This window comes from Gopherus evgoodei, chromosome 17, assembly GCF_007399415.2.
Source record: "Gopherus evgoodei ecotype Sinaloan lineage chromosome 17, rGopEvg1_v1.p, whole genome shotgun sequence".
Taxonomy (NCBI): Eukaryota; Metazoa; Chordata; order Testudines; family Testudinidae; genus Gopherus; species Gopherus evgoodei.
The window spans coordinates 17,284,118-17,302,474 of record NC_044338.1 but is presented as its reverse complement, the minus strand read 5'-3'; the positions used below and the strand labels follow the sequence as shown (position 1 = coordinate 17,302,474).

The 18,357-nt window shown below is 42.8% G+C and overlaps 1 protein-coding gene across 4 annotated transcripts in view; it reads right to left on the bottom strand.

Annotated features, from left to right (window-relative positions):
• Positions 1 to 18,357, bottom strand: part of ATP2A3 (ATPase sarcoplasmic/endoplasmic reticulum Ca2+ transporting 3) — a 182,447-nt gene that overhangs the window by 90,905 nt on the left and 73,185 nt on the right. For all 4 annotated transcript variants that reach the window (XM_030536837.1, XM_030536838.1, XM_030536834.1 and 1 more), the window contains one exon: positions 359 to 376. Coding sequence is in view for 2 of the 4 variants with exons in the window: in XM_030536834.1 (XP_030392694.1) it covers positions 359 to 376 (18 nt within the window). In the remaining 2 variants the exon portion in view is untranslated. The remainder of the gene's footprint in view (positions 1 to 358; positions 377 to 18,357) is intronic.

The window sequence follows — 18,357 nt, the reverse complement described above, 5'->3', positions numbered from 1 at the left end:
TTGCTGTACCAGGATCAAGAAGTAAAAAAATTCCTTTATGAGACAATTTTCAAGGTCAGTTTTTCAGCTCATGAGTCTAGACAGCGTCACTCAAGAATGTGAAGTCATCTTGCTTTCCCCTCCTAAATCTCATACAGGTAAGTTTTGCCTTTATGTAACTGGGGTTGCTCTTAGGCCTCCAACTCTCTCCACTGCAAAATCTTTCCCTGGGCACTGAATCAGGTCCCTTGTGAGCTGCCCAGCAGTCTCCATGGGACTGGCTGACACTAAGCTCCCTCCCAGAATACCTAGCGACATGCACCAAGAGTGAAGGGGAAGTCGAAAAAAGAAAAAGCAGAGTCAATATAATTCCACCTACCTTCTTCAGCAGGGAGTTCTGCAGATTTCCACCAACATGCCAAGGAACAGACGCGGTAGGAGAGAAAAGAAAAAGAAGAGATATTATTGACTTGGAAACAGACACAAGAATTTAGCACTGGAAACAAACTGCTTGAGTGGTTAGACTAGAAAGCTTTGTGAAAACCACATGTTCTCATGTACACACACACCTCAGGCCCCAAGAACTTTGGAAGGAGTGCAAAAAAGGCATCTATGTACCAAACATAACAGGAGACAACCTAACAAATCTTAAGGAAGAGAGGTGAGATGTAGGATGCCTCCAGGACGCTGGTTGCATGGAGAACACTATACACTTTAGAGACCAAACTAGAATTCATTTCCTTTTGTATCCCATGATAATCCTTCCCAATAGTGTCCGCGTTTCTCCTTTGCTCTTCCTAACATTCATTTTAAAGAACAGAACACCAGTCTCCATTTCCCCATTACAGTGCAGCCAGGCGAAGGCAAAGGTGTCAGAGCAGAGGATTGGAATTACTCAGAGGTTACTCAATTTCAATAAAATACACATCTTCTTTCAAACTTGACAACCCTGACAAGAGACTAAACTGCTTAGCCCTCACTTTGTTCATACAGTTCAACCTAAATTATCCAAAACTCCCTGTTATCCAAGAAAGAGTCACATTCCCTGACAGACTATTAATTATACTGAATAGACTCATTTGCCCTAAAGCTTGATGGCCTGAAAGACATTTGGAAATCCAGCTTGCACTGAAAACAGCCCCACATCAGAAGAGTTGTCAGTTACAATACCTCTCACAAGCATTATATTTTAACAGACTATATGGGTTAAACATTTCAGAGATTAACAAAGTACGTAGCTTGTCTGCCTTTGTCTGGAGGGGGAGGAAGGTCAACTGATCAGAAGGGAATTAATTTTACTTATTTATTTCCGTCACTTATACTTTCCTTCCCAGACTAGCTCTGTGTTTTTCCCTCCTTTGAGTACAAGAGAGAAGATAAAGGTGACTTTTTAAAAGAACTCAAGGTTGGCCTAACACTGCTCCAGTGGGAGTTTTACCATTGACTTCAATGGGAGCAGAATTAGACCAACAATTTTCAAAATCCCATCTGTCAGAAAGGAGTCCCATTGCCAGCATCAAGGGCCCATTGCCAGCTTCTGGTCTTATATCACTGTCTGTCTGTCTGGGTTTTAGCATATCACTGGTGTGTCTCACACATGCACACGGATTTTATCCTCAACATGCATGAGAGAGACAGAACTATTATCATGACTTTACAAGAGAGGAACTGAGGCACTTTGAGACTATGTGACCTACCCAAGGTCACATAAGTCTGTGGTGGATGCAGGAATTGAACCATATCTGCTGAATCCTAGGCCAGAGCCTTGACTTCAAGACCATCCTTCCTCAACTTATTTTAGAACTCCTGAGAAATAAATACAAATGAGAATTCCATTCTCCCCACATGCAGCTGGCTGGCTGGCGTCTGATTAAATCCCTGTAAGTCTCTCCAGTACACATGCCCACACACCATGAATGAATCAGAACTAACCCATAATATAATTCCTTTTTAAAAACAGCTCTGAACACTTGCCACAGACTTCACCAGGATTTACTCCCGCTGCAGGACGTCTGCTGGCTATTTTTCCTTATATTTTTACAACATATGCTTGGAAGATTCAGAGTCGATTGCTCCTCCCAGGAGACAACCTGCTGGAAGGAGGACCCCTGGAAGGTTCCCTTTGCAGAAGTTCTTCCTAATTCTTCTCTTAAGGAGACATTAGGCAGAAAGCCCATTGTTTGGAAGAGTTCTGATGCATCTGTCTGGGGAATGTTCCCAGAGGATTGGATGCTGCTGAAAATAAATACGATTCCTCTGGGTCTGAAATGCTGAGACTACTGGGAAAATAGTTCAAGTGTCCCTGCTATCTCTTTTAGATGGGCACCTATCTCTCCACCGATCTCACTAGTATTTTGACATGCCTGGAATATACAAACTCCAGTTGGTGCTAACAACCTCCAATTTTACTATTGATCATTTCTATTGCAGTAGCACCTTCAGGTCTCAAATCAGGGCCTCATCATGATAGCCATTGTACAAACAAGTAGTGCAAAGACAGTTCCAGAGAGATGACAGCCTAGCATTTTGACAATATACAATAGGTGGATGAGCAGACAAACAGGGCATGGAAGGGCAAGGTAACCATAAACACCCGCGAGTCTGCACACGTCACTAGTTATACTGGTCTCAGTATTCGCTATAGACTGCTCTCAGTACCTTCCAACCATATATTTTGACTATTTTATTTGGTCATCAGCCCTTTCTCCCACCTCTCTTTTTACACTTAAACCCCACCTTGCAATACCTGCAACTGGTTGGGTCACTGATGTTACTATCAGTCGCTTCTGGGCCCCTACAAATACTCATTCAACAGATGCCCTGAGCTCCCTTGGCAATCCAGGGTGTTCTCCGGCTTTAACCAGGCACCTGCTGTTCCACCTTTCTGAGGTAAATCTGTCAGTTCTAAGGAGCACAGCCCCTAACCAATCTCTCAACCAGAACAAAGCTTTACATCTTACTCATGGCAAGCAAAGCTGATACCTGCCCCAAGGTGAAAATAAAAGCCTGAAAGGAAAAAAAGCTCCTAACCTGAAATTGCCTGATAAAGAAGATTTACAGCATAGACTACAAGCTTCAGAGACTTCTCACATATTCCTAAGGATGAAAATATTTAATGGTAATAATGCAATAGGAAAAGAAGTTCCCTCAGAACTCTCAGGCATAATTAATAGTCTAATGTTTCCACACATAGATGGAATAATGGGGTAGGTATAGGGCTATGCAATATTATGTGTTGCTATTATATACTCCCATCCACAACCCACAAGAAGATTATTTTGTTTATAGTTTATATATTTATATGCATGCACACACATTAGAGAATGAATCTTGGCATATATGTGTGTGTGTATATATACACACACACACACACACACACACACCCACCATGGTTTTCACAAGTGGCCTGTGATTTTGTGTGCCTTACTTGATCCGTATGAAAAGGGCCCAGTTTTCAGAAATTTCTGAGCACTCATGCTCTGGAAGTCAGGCACCTCCAAAACACCTCAAGTCCGGCACCCAAAAACCCTAGTTACTTCTGGAAATCTGTGTCAGATGATTTTCAATTCATACACACACAGGTGCACACAGGCTTATAAATGCTGAGGTGACACCCAAGTGATAAACTGCAAAGTTGAGTTATAAATGTATTTATCACTCACTTTTGCCCACATCATATGCCAGTTCCCTCAGGGATTTACTCTAACAGAAAACCAGCTTTCCAATGGCACACACAGCACTGACTTCTAGCTCTGTGAAGTCCAAAGACAATGAATTTTAGCCTTAACATTTTTATTTCTCTCTGGGTATCAAGGGGTTACAATAACTTTCCTTGTTATTTCACATCTGGGGCCGGGAGGAACGAACACAACCTAAGGTTAATCCATCTTTAGATTTTTCTCTATATGCAGCAGACAGCCCTTTAATGAGAAGAGGAATCAGGAATAACAGTGGTTTCTGCTACACTGTACCAGACCTCTCCACAGTGCACTGTGAAGGTTTCTATGGGATTTTGCATCGTTTGACAGAGCTTCATAGAAGCCTGGCAGAGCCCAAACAGCCTGCACTTGCCGTAGTTTGCCATACTACAGCCAGCAGGACAAAGTACTTCTAGCTAATAATGATGAAGGCAGGGGAATATGGTCCAGACAGCAGATGGGCTCCCAACGGAGGACAGAGGAAAACTGTGTGAGCTGGGGTAAGGGCAAGAGGCACATCCCAATTCTTCCACTTTCTCTACATCCTGCCACTTGCTGTCAAAAGGCCGTAAGACTGGGTGCTCTAATTTAATTGTATGCACACATTTCAGCCTGGGTTGGGAGCTGGGAAACCATCCTACACCAGGGTCCACACTGATAAAGTTTCAGGCAGCTCCTGAAAGCGAAAAGGGATGCACCAAGGTGCAGAGTTCCACGTTCGAGGGTCACCACAGTACATACCTGATCCACTAAAGCATAGTTAGTTTCAGCCCAGACAAGTATCAGTGCTTCCACTGTGGAGGAGGAGGAAGATGCATTGAATTTTTCATGCAAATGGCTGGATCACTCTCTCTCAGCGGTAGCTAAGGCGTTCATTCTCTCACGCTCTGTCTTTTTTTTTTTTTAAATATCATTAGCATTCAGTGAATGAATTCTCATTTCATAGCAAAGCACCGGTGACTCAGAACTGCAGACACATTTCAGAGGGAAGAATCTTTTTGAAAGGAATGAACAAAAACATCTCACGTAAGCTTCGAATTCTCCTTCTGTGGAGGAAGCAAGTAGAACTGAGCAAGATAGGTAATATGACAAAGCCAGACACGCTCACGCACTGTCTAGCTGTGGTGTACAAGTATTCAGTGCACTTGAGTTCCGAGTCGTCCCCATAAAACTTAAGGACAGAGGGGGCGTGGGGATAAACACGGCAAGATGAGAATTGAGAGGACCAAGGTAATGTCCACACCAGAGAGGAGTCTGAAACACAAATCCAAACACCCTTGAACTTGAGAAAGCTCAGCTATAAACCTGAGGGTCAGACCCTTTTCTTACATAGGATGAACAAAAACAACCAGCATTGAAAACGTTCACTAACACACACCCCAAACTGCAGTAACAGGTATTTTTGTACGGAGGAAGACTGGAACGTGCATAGTGGAGTCGCTAGCTGATGGCGGTTTGAGAGCAGGGATGGGACTTTTCAGGGCTTATCAAACTCTTCCAGCAAAGTCTTTCAGAGCAAACAAACCTTTCTGCATTTTCAAAAGTTGGTTTTTCAGTAGATTCATATCATAGGTTAAGCTGAGGGAGTGATGACGGGGATTTGGCTCACTGACTTCCTCAGTTTGCATCAGTGTCACAAAGTAGAACTCAGCCTGCGGAATCCAGATTTCATAAGCCAGCAAATAATGAATGTTATCTATCTATAGTATGGTAGTGCTTGGGCACCACTATCAAGCTTGGGATCTCATTGTGCTAGGCCTTCTATGTACACATAGTGCAAACAATCCCAGCCTTGAAGATCTTATAATCTAAATAGATAAAACAGACAAACAGTAAGAAGCAAAACAGACGCACAGATAGAAGTGCCTTGCCGGCGGCCACAGCAGCTAAGTGGCAATTGGGAATAGAAGGCAGATCTCTGGATTCCCATTCCAATGCCCTATAAACTCCCTGAGCAATAGGCTCTTCCTGCCACTTTTAGTACTAAACTGATCACTCACCAAAATAAAAATCAGAGGTCCATGTAATTAAATACCAATTACTTTGATTGAAATTTCCAAAGCAGATTAAGGGATTGAGTCACATCTCCATTCAATGGGCCTTGAGAGAGACAACCCTAGTCTTCAGCCTGATGTTTTTGTTAATAGTGAAGCACTGAAATAGGTAACTGATAGCAAACACAAGCTTTCCTTCCAAGCCCTGGTGCTCACTGATACCAATTAATGGACCAAATTTGTCTCTAGTGTAAGTTCAATGGAGTTTCACCAGGACTGATTTCAGTCAAATGTGCTTGAATTACTCTAACTGCAAATTAAGGCTGGGTTTGCATAAAGTAAAAGGTGACTCAAACCTAGATTATGAACTCTATCTCCTCATACAGCAGCAACAGCACAGAGCTGGTGAATGAGAACCAGGAAGTGAAACCAACTCATCTATTTTCCATTGGCTATTTTCATTCAAAGAAATGCAAAGAATAAATGACAAAAAAAAAATTAAACTTGTTCAACTTTTCAATTAATAGCATGAGGTCTTACTAGTAACAGAGGCAGAGACTTTTTTTATTGTGATGAGTTTCCAAACCTAACTTCATCCCCTTTAAATAGTTACACTTAGGCATGGAGGGATCAGATTTTTATCAGTAAATGTCTGCAAACATTCGTTTCACCACACACACGCGCAAACCAATGAAAAAAATATTTTCATCACTAGCCATCAAAATTAACAGATACGCAAAACAAGAAAAATGTTGCCTGAGAAATTAGAGTTTGATTTAGGGATATTTACTTTGTATATTTTGACATGTGGTGTTGACAATGTGTGTTTTAACAGTTATGAATCTAACTTCTTGACTCTCCACACCTTCTTGTCATTAAATAATTACTGCCTGTCCCCTCTCCCAGCCTTTAGCTGCCACTCAGGTCAAAGAGTGGAGGGCACCTGGCTCCCACTGAAATCAACAGCAAGAATAAGAAAAGTTGCCGAGGCTCATCCACTCCTCTGACCACTACCCCGTAGCTGCACGGCCACATGAGCATTCAATGGATGCAACAAGTGATTAGCACAGTTCTTCTTCAGCACAATGAAGCTTGCACAGGAAAACAGAGGGATTGAACGAAACCAGAGGCTACATTCCAAAGGACTACACTAGAATTTCATGGCTATGAATTTAAGGCAGTGTAGGTGTTGCTGAGTCACAGAAGCCACCAGAGCTTCTGTACGTTGTGGCCAAAAGAAACCTAATTTGGGGGAAAAGAGGGAGAAAAACTTCAGAGAATCAGCTCTCACATTTTTCAATTATTGCCTTCAAAATGGGTCCTAGCAAACAAAACGAGCCCAATTTTCTAGCTGCCCAGGTAGTGCTAACCTGTAATTTCTGTCCTGTGGAAAATTCAGAAATTTTGAGCCCCCTCCTCATCCTAAACCATGATGAAAGGCCAAAATATTGAAGTTTTCTATAGAACAAGAAGTTGTCAAAAATTTCAATATGGGAATATCAAAATGTTTTGTTTTGAACATCTCTGATCAAAACAAAAAGTTTCTGTATTTGCAAAACAGAACGTTTCATTCGGAGGCAGGTCAACATTAAACTGCATTTCTGTATAGAGCTGCACTGCCTCATGGGAGCTCTAGTTCTGAATGCTTCATGCCCCATGGTCTCCTAGGGGTCAGGCTTCAATGCACATTCCATGATGCACTGTAGTTATTGACTCCCATGACCCATTGTAGAATCATAGAATATCAGGGTTGGAAGGGACCTCAGGAGGTCATCTAGTCCAACCCCCTGCTCAAAGCAGGACCAATTCCCAACTAAATCATCCCAGCCAGGGCTTTGTCAAGCCTGACCTTAAAAACCTCTAAGGAAGGAGATTCCACCACCTCCCTAGGTAACCCATTCCAGTGCTTCACCACTCTCTGAGTGAAAAAGCTTTTCCTAATATCCAACCTAAACCTTCCCCACTGCAACTTGAGACCATTACTCCTTGTTCTGTCATCGGGTACCACTGAGAACAGCCTAGATCCATCCTCTCTGAAACCCCCTTTCAAGAAAGCAGCTATCAAATCCCCCTTCATTCTTCTCTTCTGCAGACTAAACAATCCCAGTTCTCTCAGCCTCTCCTCACAAGTCATGTGTTCCAGCCCCCTAATCATTTTTGTTGCCCTCTGCTAGACTCTTTCCCATTTTTCCACACCCTTCTTGTAGTGTGGGGCCCAAAACTGGACACAGTACTCCAGATGAGGCCTCACCAATGTCGAATAGAGGGAAATGATCACATCCCTCGATCTGCTGACAATGCCCCTACTTATACAGTCCAAAATGCCGTTAGCCTTCTTGGCAACAAGGGCACCCTGTTGACTCATATCCAGCTTCTCATCCACTGTAATCCCCTGATCCTTTTCTGCAGAACTGCTTCCTAGCCATTCGGTCCCTAGTCTATAACAGTGAAGGGGATTCTTCCGTCCTAAGTGCAGGACTCTGCACTTGTTCTTGTTGAACCTCATCAGGTTTCTTTTGGCCCAATCCTCTAATTTGTCTAGGTCCCTCTGTATCCTATCCCTACCCTCCAGCATATCTACCACTCCTCCAAGTTCAGTGTCATCTGCAAACTTGCTGAGAGTGCAGTCCACGCCATACTCCAGATCATTAATGAAGATATTGAACAAAACCGGCCCCAGGACCGACCCTTGGGGCACTCCACTTGAAACTGGCTGCCAACTAGACATGAAGCCATTGATCATTACCCGTAGAGCCCAATGATCTAGTCAGCTTTCTATCCACCTTATAGTCCAATCATCCAGCCGATACTTCTTTAACTTGCTGGCAAGAATACTGTGGGAGACCGTGTCAAAAGCTTTGCTAAAGCCAAGGAATAACAAATCCACTGATTTCCCCTCGTCCACAGACCCAGTTATCTCCTCATGGAAGGCAATTAGGTTAGTCAGGCATGACTTGCCCTTGGTGAATCCATGTTGACTGTTCCTGATCACTTTCCTCTCCTCTAAGTGTTTCCGAAGTGATTCCTTGAGGACCTGCTCCATGATTTTTCCAGAGACTGAGGTGACGCTGACTGGCCTGTAGTTCCCCGGATTCTCCTTCTTCTCTTTTTTAAAGATGGGCACTACAGTAGCCTTTTCCCAGTCATCTGGGAAGTCCCCGGATCGCCATGAGTTTACAAAGATAATGGCCAATGGCTCTGCCATCACATCCGCCAATTCCTTTAGCACCCTTGGATGCAGCGCATCTGGCCCCATGGACTTGTGCTCATCCAGTTTTTCTAAATAGTCCCAGACCACTTCTTTCTCCACAGAGGGCTGGTCACCTTCTCCCCATGCTGTGCTGCCCAGTGCAGCAGTCTGGGAGCTGACCTTATTTGTGAAGACAGAGGCAAAAAAAAAGCATTGAGTACATTAGCTTTCTTCATATCCTCTGTCACTAGGTTGCCTCCCTCATTCGGCAAGGGGCCCATACTTTCCTTGACTTTCTTCTTGTTGCTAACATATCTGAAGAACCCCTTCTTACATACATAGCTATCAGAGAGGTGAATGCATGGTACATCGTGGGAGATACAGTCCAGCCACAGAGCTTGTCCCACAGGGAACAACAGGACATGAAACATCCAAAAGGACACCTTCCATGAGGCAATGTCACACTTTGAGAAATGCTGCTCCCTACTGACTGGACTCTAAACAAAACCTTTTGGGTCAGTTTAACAAACCAAAATATTGAGATTCAGGCCAAACTGATCCAAAATGAAATATTTCATGTTAATTTTTAAAATTTTCCAATGGAAAAATCAAGGATTTTGCAGAAACTACATTTTCTGTTGAAAAATCATTTTGCTGGAAAATTTTGTTCTCTTTGTACAGCAGCCAGTGTAAATGGATTCTGATCTGTGACTGGGTCTCCTAGGCCCATAATCTACCATCATCATACTGAGGGAAGAAATTATAAGGTATAAATCAGACTGCTTCTCACAATCTAAAAACTTAAATCACCATTAGTCACCCAGACTGTGCCCTTTCAATTTTCCAAACTGCCCTACAGAATAAGAATAGACTTATCTTTGCCTCTGCTTCGTCATAGTGCTGACCATGCAGGTTTTTCCTTTATAAGTGTTTGTCAGGGCAGGATAAACTGTTTTGCCACCTTCTCTTCTCACACACATAGAAGGGACACATGCTGCCATCCAGTTTAAAAAGATAATAAAAAGCTTCAGTTAGCAGAGCTAACAAATTACAGACCGATTTCAAAACCAAGAACGAAGAGGTGAGTAATTTTTTACAGCGCCGGGCACAATTTCTTTCCTAATGAGAGTGGTTGTAATGATCTCTTGCAAGTCATTTCATTCAGCTGTATAGCAGCTACCATCCTGGAGTCTTCATATTTCACCTGCTCTAGAGAGGGAATCTCATAAAATAGCATTGACAGCCTGTAAAACAAAGACACTCCCTTGCAGGAAATGTGGAATTTTAATATTGTAGAAGTTTATTGCATAAACCATGCCAGGAGACCACAGTAAAGGTGACCAGAGCTGATATGCTGAGCTTCCCCAAACGGGTTCTCTTACATGTCTGTGTTTTGGAATCCTGCAGGGCCTCACAGAATTGCATGTCCAGTTACACTAGGTTAAAATGGCATTCTGACTATTGAGCAGCCACATGAGTACCAACAGAGTATCCTCATGTTCCCCATAATTACTGTGGATACCCAGAGGGATTACTAAAGATTTGCCACTTACCTGTCACTTTGGATTTCTCCACTACCCACCCTCCCACCACGCATGCAATAACTGGTGCATTAGCTGAGCTGCAAAATATTGACACGATCTACTCTGAGAGCATCTAAAGAGACTGGTTATCCTGGGCGGATTTGGAGCTGGCACTCAGAATACTGCTACGATTGACTAATATTAATAGTTCAGTCCTTTGCCAACTCAAATAAACTGCCTTTGTGGGATGGGCACCCTCAGGCTGGCAACGGAAAGGAGTAAGGGCACAACACTCAGGTGACGAGAAGGAGACTGAATGCAAAGCCACATGTGGTCAACATGGCCTGGAATTCCAGCTGGTGATACACACCGAGGCAAAGGTTCTGATTAGAAGCTCTGTGGCATGGGGAAGAACAGCAGCACTGGCACAAGAAACAAACGTATATCAGCAGGTTGAAAAAGTTCCAATCTAGGGGGTCCTGCTTTGCTTTACCTCTCTAAACAAAGTCTACTTGGGTTTTTTTCTTAAATCACATGTACTGCAGTAGCACCTAGGGGCCCCAGTCCCGTGCCAGGACCCCGTGGCACTATACTCCTTAGCTCTCATACAGCAGTTTTCATCCATAGATCTCAAAAGCACTGGATAAAGTATCACTAGTCCCATTTTACAGAATGGGGAAGCACAGAGAGGGGAAGTGACTTGCTCAAGGCCCCCCAACAAGTCAGTAACAGAGCCAGGAATAGGACCCAGGTCTTCAAGTCTTGGTTCAGTGCTCTGTCCACTAAACCACATTGTCTCCCTTAGACAAAATTATTCCAAGAAGTCACTCTCCCCCACCCCTTCTTAGGAATGTCCTTAAGAATCAATTATCTTTCCCTTATGGGAGGTATTTCTGCTGTCACAAGGTGAAACAAGGAACATATCAAGATTGTCCCCACAAAGGCCTATAAAGTAGTAACCCCACAATGCCTTTCTTCTCTATCCCACTGCATTCGCTTCACAGACCTGCTCTCAGATTCTCACACCCCCCGCCCCAACTTCGTCAAAGGTAAAGTCAAAATCAAATGCCACTGTATAGCTCACATGGGGACCATACAGATATACTGCCCTGCCAGTGTTCCCGCTCTGTGGACTACTGAGAGGGTAGCTGTTGGTTTGGTACCTTTCACCACATTAAATTCATATAAAAAAAAGAAGACCACCACCACAACCAGAAGGAAGATGATGAAGTCCATCATCTTCCAGTTACTCACCCAACCTTAAAGAAACCAGTAGTGGGGCAATAAGAAGGGACCTGACCTTGGCTTGGAGTACCTGTAGCATTCAAGTCAAATCACTGTGTTGTAGGAACAGTGTACAGTGTGAAAGACAAGTACTTTACTGGCTCGACATTCATAGATTCATAGATTATTAGGGTTGGAAGGGACCTCAAGAGATCATCTAGTCCAACCCTCTGCTCAAGCAGAACCAATTCCGAAATGGCCCCCTCAAGGACTCACAACCCTGGGTTTAGCAGGCCAATGCTCAAACCACTGAGCTACCCTGCCCCCCCCCCAAATTGTTCCCTCTCGCCAAGGTATGTGAGCACAGATGTTCATCAGCTGCCACAATGGTGCTTATCTATCTGCTAGCTTTCCTTAGGCCATATTTCTCATTTTGTAAGGTTTTCAGTTTTTGAAAGGGGAAGGGCGTGGTTGAATCAGTTCCTTTTATATTGCACTAAATGATACATGCCTCATTTTCTAGATTCTGCCAACATCAAAGTGGGAAAAAAAACAACCAAAAAACAGGAGGTCAATTAAAAGAACAAGAATCCCCAGACTATCATCAGCCAGGATACGGCACCTATACATGACACAGAACAGAAAACCAGACAGCACCATTTTGGGACACTTTTGTTCGTCAAGAAGCCATGAAACATAAATTGTTATTTTAACCAACTAAATTTCAACCCATACTTAGGCTCAAAAACTCATCACAAAAGATAATCTGCTGTGTTTCAAGCTGAGGTGACAGTTCACACAATGTCAGATTGGCAGCTTTTCACTCTGTGCGCTTGAGAAAGCTTTTGATGGATTTCATTGGCTTTAAAACCCTTTGCCGGTTTGTTTTAAAAGCAAGTTCGGCTGATCACTTGTTTAGAGAATATCCAACTTGAAGACATAGAGGAGTTCCACTATTTATCACCTCCTGTAGTTTCACTCAAGTTACACAGACTAGTGCCCTATAGTGATGCTATTTGGGAGGGACGATATACCAAAAAACAAACAAACAAACAAACAAAAAACCTAGCCTATCTTTAAAAATTGCTTTAAATTAATCTGGGATCAAACACACCACAATAGCATTTGTATTACTACTGCAAGGCAGAGTTAAGGTCATCTGAGTGCCTTAACTGTATATCTCTTACCATGTTTGGGTGTCTTAAGTGAAACTTTAATTTTGAATTTCCTTGGTTTATAATGCTCGGATTGGGGACAACCGTAATACTCCTATAAAATGCTCCTCCCACCCCATCCTAAATTACTCTCACCTTTAATGTCATTCTAATGTGTTGTTTTTTTTTGTCTGTGTCACACCCACACATTTTACACTGCTGAAGCTCTGATATCTTCAGTGGAGTTACTCTTGAGTTACATTGATCTGAAAAGAGAATTAGGCTCAGTGGCACCAGATGGGAAAGAACACTAGATCAGCAGTCCTTCCCCAGGGCCAGCGCAGGATTGTTCCCTGTAACATTTTCTCCAGTGGAACATCTACACTCTCAGGTCTCTTGAATATCGTGTTGTCACCAGGAACAACACAGAAAGCTGCAAGGTTGGCTTCAGAGTGGAAAAATCTTTGATTCTTCTCCTGGAGAGTTCATTTGGGGAACCACCCTGCATATTTCAGGACTCTGCCACTTGCTGGGAATGTTTGATAAATAGGCGCTCCCAGCCATGCAACTCCACCTGCTATTGGCTCACTCTGTGAGCTGTACCCAGGTTGAGAACTCCAGGGGAGACCCATACAAATGCTTTTCTCTGCACTTTCCTTTTAACCAAGTAGGCTGGCAGGGCAGACAGGAGTACATTCTGCACCTTACAGCTGATTCACTTCTGCAGGGTCATAAGTGGAAAACGCCTGTTCCTGAGCTGCAATTTGAGTAGGGAGGGGAGAAAGGCTTACAGGGCCTCTCAGAAGCAGCAGCAAGAATCACGTTTGTTATTGCACACCAGAGACAGAAAGAGATAAGGGATACCACAGCATCAACTTAGCCATTTAACGAGAAAGCCCTTGTACAGTAAACACGGGTAGTCACAAAGCAGAAGTGTAACAGAATGGGATGGAGATTCAATTCACACAGGAAATGCTGACACCCTATCAGATGCCTTCATCTCTGCGTGTAGGTTTCTCTCCCATGCATTTCTGCAGGGCAGGGCTGGGGGAGGGAGGGGAAGCAGTCCAAGATGAAGTTGGTTGCATAAAAGGAAGCTTGTTTTGTTTGCTACTCACTGGTAAGCAGACCCCAAGACTAGGGCTTGTAGCTTGGAAACCCAAGCTACCTACATTCAGCAAAGAAATTACAAACCGCAACAGCAAACTTGCTTGCATTAAAGGAAAAGTTAACTAAATACTGTACAATGAACATATGCAAAGCACATAAATATTTCACATGAGAAAAGATAAGCGTCTGGGGAGGTGACCATTCAAGAGCAACTACAAACTCCAGCAGTGTTAAATAAGACAAAACACAAAGAAGATATCATTTAAAGTTATTTAAAATTTGTCCATCCATTGCTCTAGGGGTATATACAACACTGATACACCACATACATCCTCAGTCCACATTGTAAACCCACAATCACCAGTTAAGTCCCCCTCCCAAAGACATACACCATCATCTGATGACTCAAGAATATACACTACATAGTAAAACGCCAACGTACAGCGTAAACTATGGTCCAATTACTAAACCACGAGTGTTAGTAGCTCGCTCACTTTAGCGGGAGGTTGGGGTTTATTGATTTGTATTTGTTCTACTTGAATGTATCCTTTAACTTCTGCATAGTGCACCAAAATATACAGCATTAGGAATAGAACTATACCAGAATTAGAGTAATAGTTCTCAAACCTTGGTCCCTGGACCACCAGTGATCTGCAGAGTATTTTTATTGGGGAAAGCTGGTTGGTCCACAAGCAGCTGGCTCCTCCTTTTTTCACCTGCCTAATTTCATTAAGAGGGACAGCTAAAAACAACAAATACTTTCCTAATATTACTTTTCTACTTAAGCAATTTCTGTAGTTGCCACAGAGATGTTACATGATGGTGAATGGAAGGGAGGTCACCGTCCATTAGACAATCTCAAGATTGTAACAGAGCAGAAGGTTTGCTATAGTTAAGGTTAAGACTTGCTTATAATTTAACAGATGATTTTTCTAACTGCTCTATAACACACAAGCTTACTCAAATTGTCTTCAAAATTGTTTAAGGAAGGAGTTCCCAAATATACAATCCCCTTCCAAAAATCACAGCTTCAAAATTTTACTGTTTTATAACTTCTTTTTTGTGCACACCTGGGGCTTGAACTCTGATCCTCCCCAAACTGACATCACCAGCTTGAGATCAATCATAGCTGGTGTCCAGGACTTATTGTGCCTTTGAAGAAGCATTTATTCAAGGTAATATTTAGAACAGCAATAGGGGTAGAACCAAACTGAGCTCAGAGAAATTTACAAAAGGTGAGAATGATCATCTCTATTTTACAGGTGGGGAAACCGAGGCAGAGAGGGAGGATGTCACTTGCCAAGGTCCCACAAAGCAGGTCAGTGGCAGACACACAAGTAGAACCCAGGTCTGCTGAGTTTCACTTTAGTGCCCAATTCACTGGGCCACGCTGCCTCCCCAAAGTTTAGTATTTAATTTACCAGATGCCAATACTGCCCCAATACTTCCCTCTCCACTATGGTAGCAGCCATGATCTTCCCACTGAGCCACTCCCAACCCCACTGGCAGTGGTTGGTAATTAATTGAATGGATCACTTGTTCCTTCTCCTGCAAGATAACCCTATCTCCATTAGCTCAAGGAACAGGAAACTTGAAACCACACCAGGTCTCCTGAACATCAGTGAAAAATATGACATTGTCCCCATCTGATCCCTTACAATCTCTAACAATAACACTCACTCTGCCAATATGGTATGAAACACTCTGGGTCCCAGCACAGCAAGTAGAGAGATTATTCCCTTGCCCAGACAAAGGCGAGAGATGGTTTGAGCCTGAAGCACTGCAAAATGCAGCTCTTTGAGCACCTGACCCTGTGAGGTGGGTGTATCATAGGGGCTAGCTAGGTGCCAACTTCACAGCAGCAGCAGGTTCTAGGTAGTGAAGCTGGCAAACCTTTCCAGAACAAGGATTTTAATGCCCCTAGGCTTCCTTTTGAAGAATGTTTGTCCTCCAGAGGGAGAGAATAGTTGTTTCACCTACAAGATTTTCAGCCCCACAACTTCCAAATGAGAAAGATGCCAAACAAACCAGCCATTTAGTATCTCCCTTCCCCCATTTCGTTTCCAGTACTCATTACAGGGAGGAACTCATAACCCTGAGAACTAGAATCAGCATGTGTCGGTGTCGCACATCCCTTCCTACTACCCCAACCACTCAACTGACCCTCAGCCACACCCAGAGCATTCCTGCTATCTCAGCACCACTCAGCCTTCCACACTTGCATGCAAGCCCCATTATACTCTCAGGATGAAGCTCAACACTCTAAAAGGTAAAAAGAGTTTCTCTTTCAATAGCATGTGCTGATACACAGCTTCAGGGCATCAGTTTTTACTAGGGCTGTCGATTAATCCCAGTTAACTCACGCAATTAACTCAAAAAAGTAATCACAATTTTTAAAATTAATCATGATTAATCGCGGTTTTAAATCACACTGTTGAACAACAGAATACCAATTGAAATGTACTAAATATTCTGGATGTTTTTCCACATTTTCAAATATATTGATTTCAATTTCAACACAGAATTCAAAGTATACAGTGCTCACTTTATATTATTATTTTTATTACAAATATTTGCACTGTAAAAAAGATAAAATAGTATTTTTAAATTCACCTCATTCAATACCGTAATGCAATCTCTTTATCGTGAAAGTGCAACTTACAAATGTTGATTTTTTTTTTTGTTACATAACTGCACTGGAAAACAAAACAATGTAAAACTTTAGAGCCTACAAGTCCATTCAGTCCTACTTCTTGTTCAGCCAATCACTAAGACAAATTTGTTTTCATTTACAGGAGACAATGCTACCGGCTTCTTATTTACGTCACCGGAAAGTGAGAATAGGAGTTTATATGGCATTGTGTAGGTGGCACTGCAAGGTATTTATGGGCCAAGATATGTTAAACATTCGTATGCCCCTTCGTGCTTCAGCCACCATTCCAGAGGACATGCTGATGATGCTCATTAAAAAAAATAATGCGTTAATTAAATTTGTGACTGAATCCTTGAGGGAGTATTGTATGTCTTCTGCATTGTGTATTACCCGCATTCTGAAATATATTTCATGCTATTGCAGCCTCAGATGATGATCCAGCTCATGTTCTTCGTTTTAAGAACGTTTTCACTATAGATTTGACAAAACGCAAAGAAGATACCAATATGAGATTTCTAAAGATAGCTACAGCACTGGTCCCAAGGTTTAAGAATCTGAAGTGCCATCCCAAATCTGAGAGGGACGGGGTGTGGAGCTTTCTGAAGACTTAAAAGAGCAACACTTCAGTGTGGAAACTACAGAACCTGAACCACGAAAAAAGACTATACCCTCTCCCCAACCCCAGAGATAAGAAGGATGCTAGTTATCCCAAACTGGACCCAAACCAAATGGCCTTTGACTCCTGCCACAAATCCAAGGAAGGATGGTCTTGTGATTAAAGCATCTGACCAGGACTCAGGAGAACTCGGTTCAATTTCGGACTCTGCCTAGCTTGTGGTTTATTGTCATGATAGATTGTGATTCCTACAGAGGACAGGTTGCTTACTTACCAGATCAGCGGTCGGGGTTACCAGTGTGGTTAAATGTTACTAGATGTTTGGCCGCATATGTGTGTTCCCCCTGTGTGCCACTCCAGCCCTGAGTAGACAGCTGGCTCGGCACATCTCGAGCAAACCCACTCAATGCCCACAAGATCTGTTAAGGGAGCTGTGACGTTATTGTGACCGTACAGATCATTGTTGCAACTGAGGTCCTATAGCGGCACCAAATCTTGTACAGAGGTGGTCTAGTAAGGTGTCTACTAAAAGGTTGTAATTTGCTGGTTATGATTATGCTGTCTGTATGTGTGTATCATTTTTGTATTTGAAGTGATGAATATTGGCTATGTACTTGTATCTCAATGTGTTTGATTCTAAGTAGCACCAGTGAAGCATTTGGCCAGATTATTGAGAAGGGACTCTTCAGATGAAGTGCCCAGTCAAGAAACACTTAACTGACAATGGACCTTGGGAGACGCCAATCCCCATAAGAGGAGTCTTCCTGGGAATGTCCAAAGCAGCATGTGAGCAATGGCTGCTCTACCTGTCAAGAACTGAGTCATGCATGGACATGTGACTTGCCCATATGACTACCAAATTCTATCTTGCTGCTCCGATTTTCCACAGTAAGAAGAAAGGAAGCACAAACCACATGGCAAAAGGACTATAAAAGGCAGCTGCATCATCTCCATTATATCTTCAATCCTGCTTCTTACCTCTGGAGGAACCTTGCTGAAAACTGAAGCTCTGAACAAAGGACTGAATGACCCATCCAAGCTGTGGATGTTCCAGAGACTTGATTTGAACCTGCAGTTTATTCCATCACTGCTACAAGCCTGAATCAAGAACTTTGCCACTGCTGTATGTAACTGATTGCTTTAACAAATTCTAGCTCTGCTCTGTATTTCTTTCTTTTTATGAATACACCTTTAGATTGTATATTCTAAAGGATTG